General features: G+C 37.9%; 1 protein-coding gene and 1 non-coding gene across 2 annotated transcripts in view; both read right to left on the reverse strand.

Annotated features, from left to right (window-relative positions):
* LOC124637756 (neuropathy target esterase sws) overlaps nucleotides 1–25,166 on the reverse strand; it is a 33,037-nt gene extending 7,871 nt beyond the window's left edge. The window contains exons 1-25 of the mRNA XM_047174397.1: nucleotides 24,933–25,166; nucleotides 17,750–17,831; nucleotides 17,227–17,438; nucleotides 16,657–16,843; nucleotides 16,217–16,362; nucleotides 15,694–15,822; nucleotides 15,368–15,448; nucleotides 15,096–15,224; nucleotides 14,002–14,094; nucleotides 13,392–13,484; nucleotides 12,985–13,116; nucleotides 12,149–12,245; nucleotides 11,588–11,796; nucleotides 10,654–10,966; nucleotides 10,059–10,217; nucleotides 9,500–9,618; nucleotides 8,581–8,694; nucleotides 7,837–8,019; nucleotides 6,776–6,931; nucleotides 6,299–6,418; nucleotides 5,690–5,876; nucleotides 3,219–3,335; nucleotides 2,468–2,584; nucleotides 1,944–2,064; nucleotides 868–958 (exon numbers count right to left, since the gene is read on the reverse strand). Coding sequence (XP_047030353.1) covers nucleotides 868–958; nucleotides 1,944–2,064; nucleotides 2,468–2,584; nucleotides 3,219–3,335; nucleotides 5,690–5,876; nucleotides 6,299–6,418; nucleotides 6,776–6,931; nucleotides 7,837–8,019; nucleotides 8,581–8,694; nucleotides 9,500–9,618; nucleotides 10,059–10,217; nucleotides 10,654–10,966; nucleotides 11,588–11,796; nucleotides 12,149–12,245; nucleotides 12,985–13,116; nucleotides 13,392–13,484; nucleotides 14,002–14,094; nucleotides 15,096–15,224; nucleotides 15,368–15,448; nucleotides 15,694–15,822; nucleotides 16,217–16,362; nucleotides 16,657–16,843; nucleotides 17,227–17,438; nucleotides 17,750–17,831; nucleotides 24,933–25,034 — 3,489 coding nt within the window. The 5' untranslated portion in view covers nucleotides 25,035–25,166. The remainder of the gene's footprint in view (nucleotides 1–867; nucleotides 959–1,943; nucleotides 2,065–2,467; nucleotides 2,585–3,218; nucleotides 3,336–5,689; nucleotides 5,877–6,298; nucleotides 6,419–6,775; nucleotides 6,932–7,836; nucleotides 8,020–8,580; nucleotides 8,695–9,499; nucleotides 9,619–10,058; nucleotides 10,218–10,653; nucleotides 10,967–11,587; nucleotides 11,797–12,148; nucleotides 12,246–12,984; nucleotides 13,117–13,391; nucleotides 13,485–14,001; nucleotides 14,095–15,095; nucleotides 15,225–15,367; nucleotides 15,449–15,693; nucleotides 15,823–16,216; nucleotides 16,363–16,656; nucleotides 16,844–17,226; nucleotides 17,439–17,749; nucleotides 17,832–24,932) is intronic.
* On the reverse strand, nucleotides 1,260–1,423 carry LOC124645295. The gene has a single exon (XR_006986203.1). It is a non-coding gene; the product is annotated as a U1 spliceosomal RNA (small nuclear RNA).
* Nucleotides 25,167–25,295: the final 129 nt, after the last annotated feature.

The raw sequence follows: 25,295 nt of genomic DNA on the forward strand, positions 1-25,295 counted from the left end.
AAAAAGTTAAGTACGTTTGGGCTACATTTTACGTAATATTTGGTTTAAGTCCGATAAAAATTTCGCGCTCGCTTCGCTCGCGCATTTGGAAACTACATAGGCAAGTTTTTCTTTATTGCATTTGCTTACCTACACAACTGCCGACATGCGTTTAGCAGAGTGCTAATTTAGGTAAACCAATGAGGTGGTCCCTCATGACTAAAAGGTTAAGAACCACTGGTTTAGATAAACTTGAATGCTATAGGTAAGCAATACCTACCTAGATACAGGCCAAATTTCACGCTTAGGTATAGTTCCATGGAAACTAGTTTAAGTCCGTAAATTAAATTAATTAGTTAAACAGTTTAAAGTAGCCCCGCTTTTAAATTATTTCAATTTCATATATACTTATAGGTACCTACTTCGCTAGCCTGCGTACCTAAAAGAATTTTAAAACCTTCAAGAAATCAAGTAACAAAGATATAAAATAGTCTACTTGCCCTTCTGCCGGGGCTGCGGGATGTTCGAAAGATTACCGCGGCTCTGGAACATAAAAGGCCTTCGACGGAACACGACGGTTTTTAGTCAGTAAGAGTCTGACACTCCCTCACCGCTGCTAACCCACAGCGGGAATGGTCATTTCATGATTTTTAACGTCGATACAAAAAAAAATCCCTTTTTTTGAAGTCGGTAAAAAATAACAAACGGCCAGTAACACTTGTTAAAAAAAATACACGGGAAGGGGCGGCAAAATCGACAACTGCCCCGGGCGGCAGATACCCACGCTACGCCACTGATACCCATATGACAATTAACCACAAAAATATGTATTTCATTAGTCAAATTTTGCTTGCAAAACTTTACAATCAGATTAAAATTGCAGTTTACCTCTAGCTGTCTATTGCAAGACACATAGGCCAGTCGACTCTGAATATCTGGCAAGTTTGGCACTTTCACAGGCGTTGTGAAGGGATTCCATCTGTAAACACAACACATTACTGTTACTACAGAAAGACCATAAAAATCGTACCAACACCGCTTATCTATCTATTTACTGAAAAGAAAATTTCGACTGCGAGTAAAGCCAACACGAATGATTTTAGAAATCGTCACGGTCAGTACTTGAGTAAAACTGTAGGATCATAGTAGTAGAGAGATGTTTTCATAAAATTGTGAGAAAGCCTTAACTTCTCGATAATACCTACAGCACACATAGAATAAGCACTAAATGTGTACTTCACATAAAGCCCTTTCAATTAGAAGATTTTTAAGGAAATCCGGAGGGGACGGCGCGTACGCAGTCCCCCACTACCAAAAATTACGCGTCCGAGTTATCCACATTAGGGATAATCGCAGGGGTCAACCCATCCGCAGTGCAATGGATGGACCTCGCCCTGGGGGAACCGCCTTCGTGATCACGGTATCCCCTACGCCAGGTAAGTATGAGTTCACTACGGTACCGCCGGGAGGTCGTTCAATCGCGGAGAATCTTAACACCGCGATTCAGGAACGAGGCGGAATTGCACAGTGACATCTAGCGATGAGTTTGAAGAAACTATGAGCGTGGTGCCCAGGGTAAGTACTATTTGGTGTGGTTTATTGCTTTGCTTATTTTTATCAAATCTTCTTATTCACTAAAACACTTCACTAATATAATAAAAAAAATATTATAAATATTAATTTGAGCGCTAATAATAGAAATACATAACACATTGTAAGTAGGTACAAGTGGCGACACCTAGCGGATCAATAACGCAACTCAACTTTTAGATACAAAATGGTGGTTTCCCGCGCTTATTCAAATCTATAAAAAATCTATAAATAATCTTAGGCTTTGAATAAACATAGCTCCTAAAAACAACAGAAGCATTGAAAATCAGAGAAGTATTTACCTGAATATTGTTATATTAGCTTTAATTACATCTAATATTCTAATTAACTAATAATTTGTAAAATAATCTCACCGTTTCCACAATAGCCACCATCCGGACAAGTCGTCGCCATAGTTGGTGAGATCTGTATCATCCTGGGAGCCCACATCAATGGCCAGGATATGTTTCGCTCCCAGTGATCTCATCACGTCCGCTGTAATGCATTGTTGATAACATTATAGACAATTTGACTATAATGTGCTACATCCGTGAAAAACTAGGATAACTAGCAGGGTAAAATTTATTAGGGTTCTACAGTTTTCAAGATAATTCTCCAAGTAGAAAGATTAGTTAAGTATTGGATAGTCAGAGTGATTTTATGGGTTTCACTTAGACTGCAATTCCAATGTATCTGAATCAAGTGATTATTGGGTGTCCACAATCCATAGGACATTGTTTCAAGAGATTAAATCTCATTCTGCAGTAACTATTGTTTTGTGATATATAAATAAAAGGAGCACCTTTAAAAATACACTGTTATTCTTAAATATGGGCACAGATTATATCTTAGTAGGGACATAAAAAATTTGTATTTAGTTACAAAATTAATACATTACCAGGCACATTATTGACGTAGCAGCCATCCAACAGCAGATGTCCGTCCATAGGGTCGCATATAGGCGGGAATATGCCCGCTATGCTCATGGAAGACCGGCAGTACCTCCATAGCACACCTGGTGACACTCCGCCATTGAAGCATCCACCAAGGAGGCCGTTGCCATTACTTACCTTCGACGCTAGACTGAGTGACAATATACGTCTTCTCTTTTCAAATTTTAGAGTGACAATATATGTCTTCCTTTTTCAAAACTTTATACAACGAACGGTGTTGTTGTTTTGTTTATTTTTTATATGCTATGGTAGATTTTTTTTATTATAAAATGAGTTTGGTAGAGCTTTGACAGTGAAATGCGTGGAAAGGAATTTTCGTGAGAGACAGAACTATGTGCTGGAAGTTATTAATTTTGTTAAGAGTTTTGTATCTAAGCTACTCGGTTTCCCATGAGTTATTAACGGATTTCTACTAAGATTCGTACTGCAGTTATTTATTGAGCGAAATAGTGCATCTATTTGGACGGCAAGAAGAATGTGATAGACTTAGAATAATTTTTAGACCCCCGAAACTACAATACATCTAATTATTTATCTAATTGTGTCACACAAATAGAAAAGTGAATTTTAATTTTAAAATTAATTTTAGTCACAGAGTCGTCTGACAATATTTTCACTCAGCCTAACAGTGCGTGCGTGATAGATCAGCCAATCGGATAGTAGTACGCAACACACGGAGCTCTGTGATTGGTTTACCTGGGAGGTTGTTGACGTAACCGCCGTCCAATAGGAGGTGGCCGTCTACGGGGTCGCAGAGCGGCGGCATGTAGCCGCTCAGCGACATCGACGCGCGAATGTAACGCCAGAGCGAACCTACACACACAGCACAGCTGACGCGGGTTCACTCGCCCTACTCGTCGTATTAGTTCAAGTTAAACAACACACTCCATGGAGAGGAAATGAACGTGACAGACATAATTTTACCAACCCAATAGAACATATCAGTGTCGCTTCTGTTTCGTGAGTAATCTATGATGAGAATAGACATTGCTACAGTACTACATGCACCATGCTACGATGATACGCAACGACCACGCTGCGGCGCCGCTGCGGACAAACTACGGATGGCAAGTTAAGAGGGTTAATACATAGATAACAAATGAGGAAATAACTAAGAACCACACTCATGCATATACATGAAGATGAGATAGAATGTATGAGAGATGTATGATGATTTAATACATACAAACTTTATATCACATCCAACCCGACATTGTATGGACGATACATATATTTATTAATGAACTCCCAAATAATTAGCGTTATTAGGTAAACCAATCACAAGCGCTTTTTTTTAAGTAATGGCAACTTCCCAAAGGCAAATGTCGGATTCGTATCGTTGTTAAAAAAATATAAGATTAAAAATTTCGATAGTTTATATAGGGGGGATTTAGAACACCAAGTGAGGGGGGTGTAGGTATACACATAAATATAATTGCATGTAACAAACACACTTTGACATCATACAAACATATAAATGCAAGTGAGTGTGGTTTGTAGACTGTGGCGGACAATGAAACAAAAATAAAACTGTCACAGCGTACCGTGTGACTGGTGGGGGGGGAACAAAATGACATGAACACAATATTAGCACTTTACACCTGTAACGACTATTGCCATCATAGATATGTTTGATCGTATGACGGTATAGGCATCCGCATGACGTACTGTATAGCCAAGTGACGCGAACATTGCTTCACTAACGCCCAAATTCACCGATAATATAAACGCCAGTTTTTCTTAAAACAACTGTTTACCATGAAGCTTTTACGTTCAATTTTCAAAGTAAACAATTGTTTTACGAAAAATAAACGTATATTCTATCAGTGACAATGAGCCAAAAGCCGTGTATTTAAGTGACGACCACTATAACGTCCATCCGAATATTTGGGATGAAAACTTTTTCATCCATAGACGCTAAAGTGGTTAAAGCGTTTACAGACGAATCATATTACACGAGCAATATAAGCAGCTACATTTAATCCTGTTTTTATAAAATTAATATCTGTAGCCACTTATGAGTCTGTAAAAGCTATACAAAAAAAAAATAGCCATAAAATATAATCTGGTCTGCAGATACAAAACGACATCAATTTTTAACACAAATTTTCTTTCAATATTAACATGCATCACATCGATACGATTATTGTTTTGGACTCGTTTACACAATGGCTCATGTTTGGGCGTTTTAAGATCATTGCACATTTTAGTACCCAATGGAATATATTTCTTCACATTTCTATAAAGCTTGCCAGCTGCTACGGCCCGAGTTCATCGACAACATAAATCTTCTATTTTCCTAAAAGAACTATTTACTTTAAAATTTCAAACGTGAAAATAGTAAACAGATGTTTTAAGAAAACTAACGTTTATGATGTCGGTGTAATTGGGCCTGAGCAGGATATAATGAGATGAATGCAATGTATAATATTATCGACCAAATGATAGGACACCATGAGTGTTACAAACCCCATGTTTATGAACCCAACAATGACCGTAAAATACGCCAAAACTTTCCATTGTAGTAAAAGAGCCACGAGACATATTTGTAAAAAAAAATCGTAAAGCAAAATTAAATTAAAAACTTGGGTTAGTAAAGTGCAAAATAAAGCTTTAAATTAATCCAAAAATAATAAGTTTCCCGTCCACGAAATGTGTTGTGTTATTGTAACTAATACTACAGCGGGTTTCATGAATAGAATTCAAAAAAGTTTTTATAAAAAAACACGTGTGTTTACGGACATCGCACACATTTGTGATTGCACACAATTTTAAGCTTTTGAATTGTGGTGTAAATATAAAAATAAGCCACTTTTTATTTGGTACGGCAAAAAGATACCTATGATGTAATTTTGGTACTCTTTTTTTAATAATTATTGTTTTGCTGTATATTTATAGGAGTATAAGAAATCATAATATGGATATCAATATTTCAAGATTATTAAAATCTGCAATTATTTCATCGAAATTAACTTCTTGTTAAGATGTAGATAAAATATACTCCTTACATAGATGCTGTAACTGGGTATTCATCAAAGTTCATGTGGTTAAATTCATTTACCTCTAATTTCTCAATACTTTAAAACTTCATATGTTGTAAAAACCATCTTAAATTAGATGTCCTAACCATGAAATTCCTAACAAAAAAAGTCCAATTTCCAACTTACCATGTCGATGTACCCTCATACAAGACGAACTGATATCCGTAGTGACGGTAAAGTATGGGAGCCATAGGTCTTCAATATGAACGTCCCCGAAGGTGGAACGTATGGTCGCGTTGAATTGACGACCAGAGAACATTGATGTAGCTGGATAGGTTAGGTCCAGGAGCTGTTTGCCCCATTGGGTCATTTTCTGGAATTTTACGTAGTTTGTTAGATTAAAACTACTTTCATAATGTAAAAAATATGATGTTGCGGTTAGAAAAATAAGGTTGTTAGAGTTTTTTCGTGTATATGATATCTGTTTGCGGCAATGTATCTTCGAAACGGATAGGATAGGTATACTGATTTAGAGTTTTTTTTTTATTTCAACTTGTGTTTGCTAGTCTTGTCTCATCATTTGCGCAGCCTTTTCTCAACTGTGTTTTGGTCGGCTTCCAGTCTAATCTGAGAGTACCAGTGTTTTATACTTCTTGTATATTAATTATTGATGAAAATTCATCTATGCTTTAATAAATTATGAACTGTTGACAATAAAACTTACGGAGGGAAAACTGACCTGTTGTCTTTTATAAAATATTCTTTAATTTTTGAACAAGATAATTGATTTAGTACCTGTGACCACTCCCTGGCCTTCTGCGTGACGGTGGTAATGTTCCTCTCCATGCACCACAGCGCCCCCATGAACGCGCCGATACTCACGCCGCCCACCATGTCTATGGGGATACCGGCTTCCTGGAAACAGAATTATAAGGTCTTTAGTAAAATAGAAAATAAGTTTGATGGATATATAGAACAGTACTACAAGATGTGAGGTGGTTAGCAAATATTTTTTGAACACAAGTACAAGTAAAGGCACGGATGTTGAGCAATCGGTGAACACAAAACAAAATTGCAAAAAATTGTGCACAAAATGCACAGCGAAGTTTAACGCTCAAGATTCATGCCGATTTTTTTACGCTACCTATATCTGTGCAGTCATTGATAGCAATCATCAAATAACCCCTCCAGCTGGGTTAGCAGTGGTGAGGGAATGTCAGACTGACTGACTAAAAACCGTCGTGTACTTTACCACCAGCTTCATCCACGTACCTGTATGGCCCGCACCATGCCGACATGCGCGGCGCCGCGAGCCCCGCCGCCGCCCAGCACCAGCCCCACCGACGTGCCCGTCAGCCATCGCGCCAGGCGAGAGAAGTCAGAGTGGACTGAAGCTTCGGACATCAGCACTTTGCTGTATAACTCGCTCTGGAAATGTACATAAAGTCACTGTTAACCGAAGAAAAAACAATAATAAATCTATCAGTATGTGGTCACAGGTTACGGCCGGTTCACACATGTCTCCGTTTTACTGTCCCGTTTTATCGTGTACGTTTTTTTTTCGTCGATGGCGTATGTAGTTGTATACAGAATACTGTGCCATGTGTGAAGTCACTCATACAACTACATACGAAATCGACGAAAAAAAAACGTACACGATAAAACGGAACAGTAAAACGGAGACATGTGTGAACCGGCCGTTATGTGTCAAAAATGAGCAAAAACCCTTTTAGGATACCTCAGGCCCTTTTTATATGCATACGGTTCCGTCACGGCTGCATATAATGGCAGTTAGTTCCCAAAAGGTGAAACACAGGATAATTTTTTGAGTAACACATTTCTTGGTGGTTCAACACAACAATAATAGAACACACACATTTAACGGTAAACAAAATATTACTGTCATACCTATACCCCACCACTTTGGCTAACAAACTACCCCAAAATACTTACAATCCGATACTGTGACTTCCTGGTGAACATGCGATGCGGGCATCGCACGTGGTGGTGCTGGCTGACCCACGTCCTCATGTTCAGCCAGTGCACCGTGCCTGAGGGGTTGGCACCACCTTCTCCATGGAGAAGCACCAGCTCCTTCTCTGTATGTATAGCTAGGAGCCCGACAAAATACTAAAAAACACAATCCGATACTGCGACTTCCTGGTGAACATGCGATGCGGGCATCGCACGTGGTGGTGCTGGCTGACCCACGTCCTCATGTTCAGCCAGTGCACCGTGCCTGAGGGATTGGCACCACCTTCACGGTGGAGTAGGACTAGCTCCTTCTCCGTAAGGATGGCTAGGGGCCCAGGAAACTACTACAAAACACTTACAATCCGGTACTGCGACTTCCTGGTGAACATGCGATGCGGGCACCGCACGTGGTGGTGCTGGCTGACCCACGTCCTCATGTTGAGCCAGTGCACCGTGCCCGAGGGGTTGGCACCACCTTCTCTATGGAGTAGGACTAGTTCCTTTTGAGTACGAATGGCTAGACGCTCGATTTCTTTTTCAATCTGAAAAGGGAGACGCAAGATATATGACATCGCGCGCTTATGGGATGGGAAGAAAGGAGACAAATGCGTCATTGATATATTTGCGTTTATTGACTATTATTTTTTTTTATATCTTTGGTATTTGTCAATTATATATAATCTATATGTATGTACACCCCAAACTGCCCGTTTTTCACTGTGTTCTACAGATAAACTCCACTCAAAGGTTGTCTGGAAGAAATCGCTATTTAGCGATAAGACCGCCGATTGTACTGTTTTTTTGTATGTTGTGATGTCCTGTGTTGTTAATTTTCTTGGTGTACAATAAAGAATAATCTATCTATCTATCTACGTCAAACACAAATTTGCAAACAGATATGCACTTCCCATTGAGATTTTTAGTATCTGCATAAAATTATTGACTATTTTCCTAGGACCAGACTCTATAAAATATCAAGGTTTCGCACAACAGAGAGTACATAGATACAAGGGCCTCAGAAAAAAAGCAGATCTCCAGAAAAAGCAAAATACACCCTTTGATCATATTATTTATTGTATTGTATTTCTATTTTGTGTACTTACCTTGCCAATACTGGGTTGCTTGTCTCCTAAAGCAACAATAAGAATACAATCTGCCTGACGGATGCATCTCTGGGTCCACTGTGTGAGACTAGGATCGCACTGGTATAATGCCACCTGGAAATAACACGTAAATCATACGAATATTGGCAACATCAGTCAGTCAGTTTTGGTGTAGTACTTCAAATCTTTATATTAGTTCACAGTTATAAAAACTAGCACTAGACGGCTGTTATTGAACATCCTTGGCAGTCTTTACGGGTAGCCAGTAAGTCTGACACCAGTCTAACCAAGTATTGGATTACCCGGGTAACTAGGTTGATGGTCGGATAGGGCAGTAGCTCCTTGTAAAGCACTGGTACTCAGCTACATCCGGTTAGACTGGAAGCCGACCTCAACATAGTAGGGGTGATGATGATGATGATGATGATGTCCTCCTAGCCGATTATCGGCTACGGCGGCTGTTCTCATGTAAGGAGATTAGCCAACTGCGCAGGACATATTATAGTGCACAAGCATTTGCGCAGACACAGGTGCACTCCCTATTCCTTCACTCTCATAGCCCGATGGGACGGGAATCCGACACGACCGGAAAGAGATCAGGCGCAGGACCGACATTTACGTGCTCTCCGATGCACGGGTGAATCAATCACCAACTTCCAGGCTTCGGGCTGCTTTGTGAAAGTCTTCTAAAACCCACAAAGCGATTTCGGCCCGACTCGGGAATCGAACCCGAGACCTCGTGCTCAGCAGCCACACTTGCGACAACTAGACCAACGAGGCAGTATAGTAGGGGTAAAAGGCTCGGAGGATGATGAGTTATAAAAACTAGATAAACGTGTTGGACATAGGCTCCTCAAAATTGAAAAATAAGACAATTACGAAATTTCTTAAAAGAACGTTCTATTTTTTCATGGCTTACTTTATGCTTATCTTCTTGCTGAGCAAGCCAGGAGCTAAGTCTGTATTCATTGTTAGGGTCCATAATAGTCAGACCCAGAAGCTTTCTGATCACGTCTGATGTTAGACGCACTGTGGGTCCTGAAAATTAAAATTATCCTGTTAATATAATGTCTAGGCACTTTATGAGTGCTCTTCAACATGGCAAGTTTTCTTAAACGTAAGGTGCATAATGCCGGGCGTTGGAAAAAGTGGTCAATCGTGAACTACATAGGGAAATACAGAAGCGGGTAGTACATAGGGGGAATACATAAGTGGAATAAATAAGAAAGTACACTGGGAGAGCACATAAGGAAGAACATAGTGGAGTATTATAGAAAGTAAATAAGGGAGAATATAGGAGGAAAACACAAAGGGAGTATATCTGCAATGCTGTCGAGGTACACAGAGGGAGTACATAGAACGAAGAAAGAAGTGTGACGTCACAAATTACTTAGATGCCGCTGCAGTTTTCATCTAGCCTCCTTGCCCTACTATTGGCACTTCTAAGGAACAGGGGTACTACTAGAGAACTAACTCACCGATAGCGGACAGCGAGTGGTAGAGCTCGTAGGTGAAGGCGGTGAGCGGCACGTCGTCGCTGACGGGCACCACCGCCACGGTGGAGAAGTTGTGCTGCGACGGACGAGGCTCTATAGCAGCCGCGCCTCCAAGACCTGCTGTTGGTTTCTGCCAGGATCCTGAAGATTTTTTTTTTAATTTTATTTTTTTATTAGCCTATGCTGTCCCACTGCTGGGCAAAGGCCTCCCCCAAAGCCTTCCACTTTTCTCTATCCATCGCTGCTCGGGTCGTGCGATAGTTGTCATTCCCAGGGGCAAAATCACGTCCCTGAAGGGCCGGAACGCGTATATAGACAAGTTCGTTTGCACGCATTCCTAGCGCGCCCACGTCGGCCGGCAGTCACTCGCAAACCGACTGAGTGATGACCCCGTAAAAACACACGCGACCATTTTTTAACACGCTTATTTTAATCGTGAAACGAAAGGCTAAACTGACCACAACGTACAAAAGTGCAAAAACGCTCGACCACTTGAAAATCAGTTTGACGAACAGTCATATTATAAAATAACAATACTAAAGAATCTATACAAAATTTATGTAACAAGAAAACTTACCCAAAATCCTATGCCCCAACAAATTGATCAACCTCGTCACCACAACAGGGAACCTCAGTTTGATCGCGTTAAACAATCCTTCTGGAAGTTTCGCTAGCTCCGAGTCCCTGACCGCCATTACTGTGGTACTTCTTCTAGTTTGTGTCACCATTTCCACTATGCCAACGAGATCACCCTTGCCGTATTCACCGACCAGCTCTTTCTTGCCATTGGGATGAGTGATCACGGATCGGAGACGACCGGACAAGACTATGAATGTGGATCCGGATTCCTCGTCTTGACGGTAGACGGCGCGGCCTGATTCGAGGAATACCTGGAACAAATACATGTACATACAGTTTTTACATATTAGACAGGAGGCTGTCATAAAAAGTGTTCTTTGAGAAGTGAGTAGTTTCAGAGATTTTTACCAATGACTGACTGACATATTATAAAATCAAGTGAAGCTTGGCAGTCGGTCCGTGGATCTCCATATATCTAAACGGGCTAATCTGTGTTCGAAAAGCACGATAAAATGTCGATCTTGTCTGTCATTTGTATACCTTTGGTAATCGTTACGGGGAGTCAGGAAACAGAAGTAGTCAGATGACAACCTGTCTAACCTAGGGGACATTCTGTTAAAAAAAATCTTATCAACTTACCCAGTCTAATGCGAAGTCGACTTGTCTAACAAAAGGCGACAGCCTCCTGACCACAGTTTTGGCGGTATGCAAGACCACTGAAGGCCGTGCTCTCATGATGCTGTACACTGTCTTTAACCAGATGCAGGAGAAGTTATCAACTTACCCAGTCCAACGCGAAGTCGACTTGTCTAACAAAAGGCGACAGTCTCCTGACCACAGTGTTGGCGATATGCAAGACCACTGAAGGCCGTCCCCTCATGATGCTGTACACTGTAGTCTTTAACCAGATGCGGGAGAAGTTATCAACTTACCCAGTCTAAGGCGAAGTCGACTTGTCTAACAAAAGGCGACAGCCTCCTGACCACAGTGTTGGCGATATGCAAGACCACTGAAGGCCGTTCCCTCATGATGCTGTACACTGTAGTTTTGGATAATAACCCGATGCGGGAGAAGTGTTTTGCGCGAATGGAGAAAAAGCTGGGTTCGCCTGTTAGTACGGCAAGACCGCCTTCGACTTCACCTGGAATAATGTTGCAGTGACTTATTAACCACGTAAATCTCTGGATTTGATCGATTTGTCAAGGAAGTTTACTGGTGTCAACAACGTATGTCAAAAATGGATTGATGCACTTTGAAAGTAGGACAGGCCAACGTAATGAACATGACAAATAATTTTGGAACTTATCTGTATCAGTATAGTTTTTGATATGTAACTTGTGTACTAATTGTTTAGAGATATTATTCCGACAAAATCAACAGAACGGAAGGGTAGACTTAAAAGTTTTATAGCGTACAGTAAAACTTACTTTCGGTGAAAAAAGTAATTCAATTGACTAGTGCCAAGATTTACCTATTACCCTATATTAACATACCTGGATAAGCAGTGAACATATGAACTTCCCCTTCACCCTCAGCCACTCTCTGAGATACCAACAGAGCTCCAGATAGTAAGTACACCAGCGCCACATCCTAAACAAAATTAAATAAAATTAACCTTTTATATCAGTGCTAATAAATAATGAGTATAACTAAACAGCTATTGTACAGAAGAAAATAAGGCGAATAAGAAAAAGTATACATGTAAGATATTAACAAAAAAAAAACAAAAGGTGTAATGGGAGTTATCTATGATAAAAAAAGTTTATGCTCCTCCTAACTTTAAATGTTTACTAATTTCCGCTAAAAATAATTTGAGTAATGAATTATAATTTGAATCATTGCACAGATTGCTTTTCTTGTGTTTTTATATGTAAAGTATTTATAAAATAACGCAAATTTATATTTTTCTAATTTTTCCTAACAGAATCCAATGACGTCTAAAACCTAGACCTATGTACTAAAGAATGAATACTAATGCTATTCAAAATCCAATGTTTCTAGAAATGTATGGGAAAATTGACAGCGATGGTATGCGCAACTGTCACTATGTCACACTGAGTCTCACACAAAAGTTACCTGTGTGATCTCCGGCTCCCCGGGAACACTATAATACAGCTTATGAAAGGGAATTATAAAAGCAATTTAATACAAACTAAATATACAGCCTACAGAATATATAGTCAAACAATAAATACATATTTGTATGTGTAAGCGCAATACCAATATTGCAGTTTTGCGCAAAACTACTAATGTTTGCGCATTTTAGCGCAAAAGTGTAAGTGTTTCCGCAAGTTTGTGTGCGTCTGTGTGTGGAGGTTTGAATGCTCACCTTGTGACTCTCTTCTTTCATGATATAAGTTCCCGCGGGTAGGTCTCTAACTTGCACATTGCCGCGCAAAACGGTGTCTGAATCCAGACCTAGTTCTTTGACGAAAGCTTCTGTCGCTATTTGGATTAACGCCTGTTAAATAATGTATAAACAATATTATAATTTTCTTCTTCTTTATTTGTATATTAAATTGCATTAGTGTTTGTTTCTACTAAAACTCAAAATGGTGGGATCGATTGGTCTTATTTTTTTTTTATTGTAGAAGTCCAAGGAAGGTTTAACTTAAACAATATAAGACGTTACGAAGTTTGCTGGATCAGCTACTTTTAAATGAAATTTTACCATAGTAAATTATGACAAATATTCTTCTTTAATACAACTTGCTTATAAAGTTCTTTAATGCATACCTGTTCATCAAGGTTATCAGTGTTATGCTTCTTGAAGGAGTTTCCCTCCCGCGCCCTCTGTAGCGACGGCGTCGGCTGCACGTCGGGTTGCTGCTACAAAATTATATTATTTAAATATCTATTCTGAAATAGCTACTAAATAAGTATATTGCGTTCCTCGCTAATAATTCCAGGAATGCTTAACAACTTAGAACATATTTGAATAAAATATAATAGGTATAAAACGTCGGACAGATTTTTATTGCCTATGACCGCTTATTTTCTTGGTGTTTTAACCCTTGTCAATTGGAACGAAAACCACTCTTTTCCTCCGTGGAGGGAGAGCAAAGAGGTTGCAAAATAACATAAAATTTCTTTAGTTGCCCTTTAATCAAGGCATATCTTACCTCATACAAATTACAATTATGTACAGTTCTCGCCAAACTTTTTGCCGTCACTGAAAATTACTGCGTCACTACATAGAAACAAATTTTAGGTATCAGCGAGTAGCAGAGTTATGGGCTACATGTACATACTGGTGGTCGGAATTTTGTTACGGACCGCCATTGTATTTATTAATGTATTTAGCGATAACTGTACATAACTATTATCTACATATAATTGTTCTCACCTGCGGCGTGTTGGTCGCGATGTCAGGCACCATGTCGGGTTTCTGTCGCCGCCCCTGTATGTGTATGGGCGAAGACGACGCGTGGTTGCTCTCCTAGTTCAACAAGCCATTAGTAGGGAGACACACGATAAAAAACATGTTATTCATATAAAACTATGGGGAGGAGGGTTAACCAACTTCAAAAAAGGTTCGAGGTTCTAAGTTTGAAGTGTATGCCATGTTTATGCCCTTGTCGGGACGGTATTTGTCAGACTCAAGAAAATGGTTCTGTTTTAGATACATTAATTGAAATCGGTTTCATTTTATTTTTTCATAAGAATGAGGGATGAAGTTGTCAATACTGATCATCTGTATTGATGTGCACACTGCATTATACAAAAAAAAGCTAAAACTGATTGTTATTGACATGAAAATAATTTTGAATTACTCTTTGTCAGACTGAACAACACTACGTCATCGCATGTACAAAAAGAAATGATCTATTTACAAGGTTTCTTGACAAACTACATAATGTCGTAGAGTAAAGCTACCTGCGGAGCGCAGCGATGTGGAGGAACGGAGAAATATAAACCAATATCAGCATTGCAAAAAATCTGAAACAACCTCATAAAATCAATCCTTGGTTGGATAATACTTCTCGGTTTCTCCCATGGAGAACAAAATGATTAGCGGAGGTGCCATAACGAAATACTCCTAAGAATGTAGCGCACCAAAATGTGAGTGTGCGGGGGACAAGGAACGTTACTGTTTCCTCCCTTATACCCTGACCATTTTTTGTAACACCAAAAATCGTTGACAGTTGTCTCAAAGAAGCCAAACGCATAGTTAGTTCACTCGTAACTGATTGTTTTGCTCATGCCCACCGTTCGTATTTGACCTAAAGAAAGGCGCCTGACCTATCTACATTATGGCATCTCCACTAATCTTACCTTGCTCCGTGGTTACCCCGCACCGCAAACTCACTCCACAAGTAGCCTTACCCTACGACTCTACGTAGTTTTCAAAGAAACTTTTTACCAGGACATTGGTAACACAATAAGATCATTAAAATCATGCAAAATTTCTCAATAAATAGTAATAATATTTTTTCTTACCAAATGCTCAGACATTGCTCGTTCGCTGTGGTGGGGAGAATGCATGTTCGCTCCGCTTTCAACGTTAGTCATCTTCGCTGTTTTACCGGGAGAGGACGCCACTGTGTTCGGACGACGTTTCTCGCGGCCCTGGAATATATCAAAATAAAATGTACTTTAAATGTAAAAGAGCATATCAAAAGCATAGGAAATTAAAGTTGGGCCTGAACATTTTTTCGAAATGTTTGCTTGTTGTCTTTATGATGAAATCAAAATGGAATAAAAATAATTACCGGGTTAACCAACTCTGCACTCAATCCAAGGTACTGATGCAAAGCAGTAAATGTCACTCTTTGGAGACGCACCATAATGATCTGGAAATAAACAGGAAAGCAATCAAAAATAATTACAAATATATAATATGTATTTTCGAAACAAAAATCACATAATTATCAAGATCTCAACCAAAGAACTGGTTCTATATAGGAAATGAGGCAGAACTTTAATTTACTTCAATCTCCCATTTTATAAATAATTGGATGATTAGGAACCCAACTCGACTAAAGACCACGTATGGGAAGTTGAGGATGCAGGTGAAACCACTGTCGGAAGTTAGTACCTGTATAACCCTGACGAATATGTCAGGGTACTCTTTGAAGACTTCCTGGAAAGCCCTCATTGGCAGCTTTATAACTTGGGAGTCTTCTAGAGCCTTCGCGTTTACCGTCTTGTATGGTTGTGAGTGGCCCTGGAAGACAAAGTGATAAGTTTAATTGGATCATATTTACTTTTTTATTTAATAGTTTATGTACACAGTTACACACACAAGAGGAAAAAAATTAACAAATAGTACAAAGGCACAGCTTATTTTATAAGAAATCTCTTCTAGCGGGCCCTTTCTGGAAGAGTAGTGTAGTGGCTTCTATTAATACCTGGAAGATTACAATTATTGTTCTTAAATACGACAGCATTTTTTGGCATTTGTAATTTCTTAAGGTAAAGTGGTATGTTCCACTGGTGTGCAGCACTGTAACGCACTTAAATTGCAAAACTGCGACCTTTGTACGCGAACACAGGCTAGCAGTGGACTAGTGCCTACGAGTGCCAACAATGTGCCTAGGCGGATAAGGAGCTGGACTCACAGTGAGCACATCAGTGAAGCTGAGCAGCGAGGTGACGCTCTCTCCGGCGCGGACCACCTTCAGAGACAGGCTGCTGCCGTCCTGGTTCGTTATGTAGACGTTGACGCGCCCATTTTGGACGACGTATACGTTCTCGTCTGTGTCGCCTGTAAAGAAAGACAAATGATAAGACATAATAACTGCTGATCTGGTCTCATTATATGCAAGCACAGAAATTACGGAATCAGACAAAGTGATACTGACATAGGTATCCTTAGTATGTATTCTCTTTTAAGAGGTCCTACAGTGAAGGTAGTCAAATCCATGACGAGAATCAGGATCCAAAAATAAAAGGATCAGATTATGACAACTTAGACAGTTTATGGAGATAGAAAAAAGCTTGATTAATCACAAAGATCCCTAAACCAAACAGTTTAATTTATCAAGGAGGTTGCACTTACCAACTTTGAACAAGAAAGCACCAGCGGGCAGGTTGAGAATCTCCGTATGCTTGCAGAGCATGAGGAATACCGGCTTCTCGAAGTGTCCGAACACCCTGATGCTGTGTAGCATGTAGAGGGCGTCTGGGGGGACCCTGTCGTCGCTGGTTAAGTCTTCTTCTAAGTATTCTGCTGGGGGCTCCAGTACCTGAGCGAAAATTGGGTATTAAGGATATTTTTTGCTATTGAAGTGCTATGGGAAGACTGTCATTTTGCTATAATTCTGAGGTAAAACTGACACAGGTAAGATTGAAACTCAGGAATGATTTAGGACGAAAGAATAATTTAGAATCGGTAAAGAAATATTTTCATCAACTTAAATATTTCTAACATAGTCTTTCGTACCTATATACACTCCTGTATTGAAGCATCCTAATATCCTAATTAATATGTTTGTTATGAACTCATTTCTTAATCTCATTCATATTCATAAATCCATTTAGCAAATTACGGCAAAATCCAGTAGAAGAAAAAAACTGTCTATCTCATTCCTAGTAGGCAGTATATCAGAATCCCATTGTTCTTTCTCACCTTCAATTGTTCCGGAGCAGTTTCCTTCTTCAGCTGCAGGAGTTTCCTAGCGAACCTCATGACAGCGCGTCTCTTGCGCCCCTGACCAGAGTTGGAGATAGACTTGACCTTCCTCAACATCCTGCGACCGTAGAACAGCATCTTGTCTCTTTTGCGGAACCTCTTTACTGCATCCCCTGTAGCCCCGGCGCCGCCTGTGGCTCCTGCCATTTCTGGAAGTTTCAATGATGGCCTATGATTAGCGACAGATTAATAATTTCTACATTGTTAACCTGCAGACCTCAGGGTAAGAAGGTGAGTGGCTTTTAGTCAATAAGAGACCGACACTCCCTCGAGGTGCATCCACAGTGGGTCACTTGATGATTTCCCATAAAAAAGGTAAGAAACAGAAGAGGCAGATGGCAACTCAAATCAAACTGAAATGGTTATTATTGTTAGGAAAAAATAGGTTTGCTTGTCATTTTTTTAAACAATGTTGAGGTAGGTCTCATTTCTATAATAATTGATAGTACAATTGAATTACCTTTCGACCTCCATCGTCTGTAATAGTAGAAAAATACGACCACTAAGGATACGAGGAGACAACCGCAAATAGACCACAGCAACTGCGAACAAAAATATGAATTATAACTACTAATAATAAAGGCCAAATTAGGCCGACAAGACAAGGCTATGATAACAATTTTACCGCATACATTCTTTATATCAATGTCACGTTCATTGTGAAAATATTGACCGCGATAGTTTTCAAAACATATTCTTTCAATTAGTAGAAATGACAATACAAATAGGGCATGCCCGCATCTACTTAACAACTGAATACTGAATAATGCACTGATATAAATATTTATAATCAACGGCTTTCATTTCAAGGTAATAAGGAACTGCGCGTGCGCTTCTGTAAAGGTCACACGTACCACGTGTATCTTTAAAATATTAAAATGCTACTAAAATACCATATCGACACATTTATAAGGTAAATAGCAGAAACCTTCATACTGTTTGTTAATTTGGCAAACATTAAGTTAACGTCTCCTTGGATCAGACGTGTGAAAACTGCGTGGGTCGGCGTTTAATTGTGTGATGTAACCATTGAGGAATACTCATAGTTTGTCAAAAGCATCATAAAAATTGTCTCAAGCATTAAGAATGTGTTTATCATATCTAGGTAAGTACATTAAATCGCAACCAAACCAAGAGCATCATCATCATGATAATTCACTTGGTTCTTCAGTAGTATTAAGTAATATCGGCTGAAGTACCAAGTACGAAGACCTTATAACTATTTTGGCATTTGAACAACCCTCGAAGGATTGATCAAGGAGTACATTAGCTTAAATACCTATGTGGCTTGTGGATCTCCCACCATACCTATCTATACGTAACTATATATAAATAGTCATACACAAATCTCATAAAGACCGAAGTTGCCTACTCCAACAAGACAAGTGCATACTACTTCCTGCATTCCTATCTATAATCTAATACGAGTAGTAGCGTAGATTACGGAACTCTTGTAGTCTTGTTACACAATACGGATCAATTCTTCCATTCATGATATCCTTAAGTGAGCAGCCTACTTACGATGCTAAGATGTTTCTCGAGCTCAAAGAGAGACGATATTGTGTTTGGTCTATAAGTAAGTAGTATTTATTTCCTAATTGCGAGAGAAGTTTTAGTTTTTTTTTTTAATATTTATTTAGAGCAGCTTGGTGATAATATGTTAACATCCTATCGTAAAACGAAGAGAGATTATCTGCTGAGCCAGCAAATTTTGTTTCGGTTGGTGGGCAGATAAAGAAGTCATATTTCAAGCGCAAAGAACACCGTAGCCGTATCTTTAGAGTATCTAGACTCCCTTAGCGAGAGAACTGTATTGTTTGTTCTGGTAATTTTTTTATACCAGGCTATAAAAAACTTCTAAGCATGATTCTGTAATTTCTGCCTTCTGAATATGTATGATAATCTACTAAAGTACGGCCTTCTAAACAACTTCTTTACATACATTTATCAAAGAGCGCGATAAAATGTGTCAAGCCCCCAGGCCTTGAGAATTTTGTGACTATTTTTGCAATCTTCGAATAGTCGTTGACATTGAACTAACAAGAATATCGCGGAAAAATCAACGTATTGATGAAAAATGTACGGTCACGTTTTGGTCAAAAATAGAGATCAATATTCGGGCTTCATTGTTCAAAAGAATTACTGAGGTCTTGGCACATGAAGGGCTTCAGACGGAACATGATGGGTTTTAATCAGTAAGAATCTGACACTCCTTCACGCTGCTAACCTACAGCGAAAGGGGTCGATCATTTGAAGATTTCTCAAAAAAAAGACCAATATTCGAGTATCAAATGGTCAGAGGTTTCTTTGCAAACTGTGGGTTTAGTATCGAAAGTGGTCTCTAAAAAAGTAAACACTAGATAATTGAGAGAGATCTGTTTTTTTTGTGCTACATTTTAGTTTAGACAGTAGTAAACAGGACCCAAAACTTCTAAACAAAAATACATTTATCGAGTTTTAACTTCGAAATAATATTGTAATAAAAATAACAAGTTTTTTTCCTTATATGGCTACTAATGCCGTAACAACAGGCAAGTTTGAAACATGGTTTAAATATTAACTTCAACCATGGATAAGATCTTTGTAATAATTTGCATAGATCCTAATCTTTTTTCTAACAGATACCATTGTGTTTGACTATAATAAGTAGGTTTATTTTGATTTCTTATTAATACACTACTACCACTACTACAGATGGAATGATTTCTTGCTAGTGCTACTCCAAAATTGAAGTTAGGAATCATGGGACTACATGGGTTACATTAATGCATAATATCGTCGTATATTTTTCAAGTCTATTTGGTCCTTTTATTTTTAAGGTTCCGTATTAAATTAATTTGTAGTTGATAAAGTATGACTTAAATTAACGCAAATATTTCGATGCGTTCATTAACTGGCAGATCTTTATGATATTATCTAGAAAATTATTTAATGTATGTTTTGACATACGAACACCATCATGTTACTTCGCAATAAAAGTCCAATTTGCTGGTAAATTGTATGATAACAAAAGCTTCAAATTACTCACGCGATACTGTTTGTCTCCCAGCTGAGCGGTTAATATGACGCACACGCAAGCCACAAAGAACACCATTATTCACTTCATTTCATTACATGCAATTTCTATTATTGACGCACTTAACAAAAAAGGTTTTTACTATTTTTATTTTTTGCACACTTTTTTATAAATTTTTCATAATTTTTTTATAAATTATTTTTTCATTGTACGTCCATCACCGACTAAACAGATCGGATCCACTAGTCGCGAGTTTGTAAACAAGTTTAGTCCTTGCGTACGACTTTTCATTTTCTGTCGCAACTGAACGCGACTAGCCGCGTTGCGACACGCGTCTTTATTAACCGTTTATGTTTCGTTTGGAACAGCTGATAGTAGTGACGTTAAATTCTAAATAGGCGTCCGGTCATTATCTTTGCACTACAGTGTAACCGCAATGTTTATTTGGTATCTATGTTGACCGCAGACGCCACTGTTTAAATATTTTGGACGTTCTCAAACGCGTCGCTATTTAATCATTAGGTAGTAGTAAGCGTGGTATTGTAAAATATAGTAAAGTTAGTGTAAATAAAAAAATAAGCTTTTAATTAATTTAAATTAATAGGTAACTTCGTATGGTAAAATACTTCCGTCTTCTAGTAGCAATTATTTAATTAAAACTAACATCAAAGCGATAGTTTCAAAGTTGCAATAAGAGATAATAATGGGTCAAAGTCAATCCAAATGATTCACAAGTTCAAAGACAAAGAGTTACCATTTTACTAGTAATTCAAAAGCAATACATTTTAAAAAGTAGGTAAAACAGTTCAATTATTTTCATTGTCACGGTCCAGTTTTTGGGAAAACCATTATCTAGCCCAATGGACTAGTATTTCTTAAATTCTAACAAAATACTTTTTTTACCATATTGAGCTACAACATTATTTTTCTAGTTAAATGAACTTTATAATACATAAATAATATACCTATATACCTGACTTACTCAGAGGGCTAATTCTTTTCTTATTTTTGCAGATAAATAACATACATAACTTCATGATCATTACATACATAACACGCAACAATAGATCAATATAATAAAACTGTGATCGTCTTCTAAACTATGTAAATAAATACTCAACGCCTTAGTCATTTGCTGTCGTTTTTATTGTCAACAACATTTCTTCCGCATACGGCAATGCGCGGGCGCACATGTTTTTCTAGAGGTGTGTCAAAAGGGGACAAGAAGTATTTACTATCATTACGTCATCGTTTCATTAGATATTTTTATTCATACCGCTCAAGGTCATCGTTTAGACTTGAGTAAGTAAATAAGTTTATCTAATTGACGACATTTACGGCCCTGCCTTCGTAAAATAAAAAATAATACCCAAACTTCGCTTAATAGGCTTTTGTATTTAATCACGCCTTTGTCCTAATTAAGGAAATAACGAAGCTTATTTCATTTAAAAACTAAAACAGATCTAGAATAAAAATACCACGGAGCTGAGTTGCAAATTTTTAAAGCGTGTTATTTTTTTACACTTGTTGTCTCGTCTAGACTTTTTTGTTACAAACTGTATCACCTAGATTTAAAAGATACTTTTTTGTCCGCTGTTACTAGATTTCTTCTGTTGGTCCTAATTACTAGAAACAAAACAGAGTCACACAGACATAATTTACAGCTACCTTTTCTAGCCACATGTATGTCCAGTAAAATGAAAATATCACATAACATCAACATTTGCATTTACAACCTCGTAAAGTACATTGAATCTGCTTTCATAGCTGTCGTCATTTGTTTAACGCAAATTGAATCAAACATGCAAAATATTTATACCACATTGTATTTTATTTATCGCATATATCCAGTTGTAAATTGTAATAAATTGCGTAGCACATAGGCCTTGCTTTTATAAATATATCTGTCTTATCATTTAGTAAGATTGATGTAAGGCCACACACATCATAAGATTAAAGACCACCCCTGGAAGCCAAAATCTTAAAAAAAAAATATGAAAAATATATTTTGTTTTTTTTTACGAATATTTTTTTACTTTATGGGCTTACGAAGCCACTGTGTTGAATCATCATCATCATCATCATCATCATCATCATCATCATCATCATCATCTCAGCCATAGGACGTCCACTGCTGAAAATAGGCCTCCCCCTTTGATCTCCACAGATACCTGTTGGAAGCGACCTGCATCCAGCGTCTTCCGGCGACCTTTATAAGGTCGTCTGTCCACCTCGTTGGTGGACGTCCTACGCTGCGCTTGCTAGTCCGTGGTCTCCACTCCAGCACTTTTCGACCCCATCTGCCATCTGCGAGCAATATGGCCTGCCCATTGCCACTTCAACTTGCTAATCCGGTGGGCTATATCGGTGACTTTGGTTCGACTCCGGATCTCCTCGTTTCGGATTCGAACACGTAGAGAAACACCGAGCATAGCCCTCTCCATAGCTCGTTGAGCGACTTTGAGCTTTGAGATGAGGCCGATAGTGAGAGACCACGTTTCGGTACCGTAAGTCATCACTGGTAACACACATTGGTTGAAGACTTTCGTCTTGAGGCACTGAGGTATGTCGGACGAAAAGACATTGCGTAGTTTCCCGAACGCTGCCCTCTTTCTCGAAGTTGGACCTACCTAATTGGACTACTTGTCCTAGGTAGATATATGAGTCAACAACTTCGAGTACCGAGCTTCCAACAGAGACTGGGGTGGGCTGAACATGGACATTTGACATAATTTTCGTCTTGTCCATGTTCATTTTCAGGTGTTGAATATGAAAGTTATATTTTTACTCGTATTTTTTGCATGCATCTTATTTATTTATTTATACTTTATGTACAAAAAAGGTACATTGGCGGACTTAATGCCTCAAGGCATTCTCTACCAGTCAACCATCGGGTTAAAGGGAGAAAATAAATAGGTAGTACAAAAAAAAAAAAAAGAGAGAAAGTCATGAAACGATAAGAATAAAAACATGATACAATACATAAATACTCAATACATAATATCTCTTTGTTTTGTGTGAGGTATTCCAATATTCATTGAATATTTTATGGTTTCGATATCACAACGCATATGACTAATACAGCACCAAATTAAAGTGCATTGTCCTGTGGTTTCTGGGGTCAAAGTCTCACAAGTGGACAGTGAACTCGCAAAATCCTTTACAAACGAAAATATAATTATAATAAATGGTCATTCATTTTGAACAATCTTATCATTAATCAGGGCGTTAATCTTGCCTTCATTTTCAACCAAAATTGGTATTAATACCTGCCTTTAAAAAAACTGGAATTTATTTACACTTATCTACTTGTTCATTCAAATATTTACATTTTTAGATTTCCTTTAGTTAAAATAATGGTCTATGTTTAATTTTATTGTTTTTTCAGAACTTTATTAGCAGTAAATGTTTTGTCAAACCTATATTTTTGATTGTTATCATAGTTCTACAATACTGAAGCTATTGGTTTCTGTAAGATAACTTCATATCAAATAGAAAAAAATAATCAATGTCTAGTCACACTATTGTTACCTACTGAGATAAGTCACATACTACTATTGTTATCAGCGAGTTCACTATAAAGTGCAAAATGTCATGAAATTAAATTAGCGGCCAGTGACAAGTGTTTAGTGCCAATTATTGTAATACAAAAGAAACATGACAGACACGAATTAGTACCTTCTGTTTTTAAAGCATCCATTCTCACGTTTTTACGTCAAATCTATCAAATAACATTTTTTGTTATAACAATAAATGTTTTTTGTTATAAAATAAATTCAGTATTATAATACTGAATTTAACACAAAATTTTTATATTGGTTCCATGTAACAATATATTTTTTTCTTAACATGAAAATACTGTACTGTCTACTACCTACCTACAATTTATGATTTTTTAGAGAGTTGAATTGTAACCACAAACTATTATTAATAAAAAAATATAGTTTTAAAATATCCAGTTACGGGTCACCTTTGATAATCTTTAGCTTATCAGCAAAATTTTACATTAAATTTCTGAAGTTTTAAGAGAACACACACAATAGAAATATTACCAAGAATAATCAAAATACATAATTTATTGTCCATTATTAGGTATAAGTAGGTATATTTTCTTTTTTATGTTATTGTGAACCATTTGACCATTCTGACTCGACTGCATCCTGGGGTTTCTCTTATGGAATAGAATAGAGTATCTTAATTGGAACTGTCAATTTTTAGCTAGTTAGCAATCCAATACTAATAGTTGAGTTTCATATAGAGTTCAGTCTGACAGACTGAAATAAATTATGACTGTGAATATGTGAAAATGAATGGAATACCCAATTAAATGTGTTTTTCTACGCATGTAAGTACATCTTGAGGAAATTACTAATGATTTATACGTCTACTATCTTTTACTTAATTGATAACCGGACCATTTCCAAATCTATTGTTACATCGCACACGATAACATTGGCTTCAAGGATACCGATTTCTATTATTACAATTCTATACCCTTGTAACCTAACAAAATACTTCCGGTATGATATTATTGTCACACAGTACGCAACATATTTTATTCTATTACATACTTTCCACATAAATAAAGGAATTCGATAAACTGAAGTACCGAAAAATCAATACTTACTTGGTTGTCTTGAAAATTGTTAGACCACTCGGACGTCCATGTTTTCACCGCAAACATGTTCGAATTGTCGTTAATATTGTTCAAAAGCCCTACCACGTCCATCTTCGTTAATTATATCGTATTTATTCAAGTCAATTCTAGAAATTCATCGCGATTCTATGAAACAATCAGCTGTTTGACAAATAAATAACAAAAAGTGGAGAGGGGGAACGCGGGGTGGAGTGCATAGACAATCAGAGGAAGTTTGAAAAGCAGCACCATCAACTACAGACTAGTGAATGAGTGTAAGTATTTCTATCCCTTTCACTCTGTGTTTATGACTGTTTATGATCATTCTATCGTTCATTCTTTCAAGCAAGTTGT

This window comes from Helicoverpa zea, chromosome 2 (assembly GCF_022581195.2).
Source record: "Helicoverpa zea isolate HzStark_Cry1AcR chromosome 2, ilHelZeax1.1, whole genome shotgun sequence".
Taxonomy (NCBI): Eukaryota; Metazoa; Arthropoda; class Insecta; order Lepidoptera; family Noctuidae; genus Helicoverpa; species Helicoverpa zea.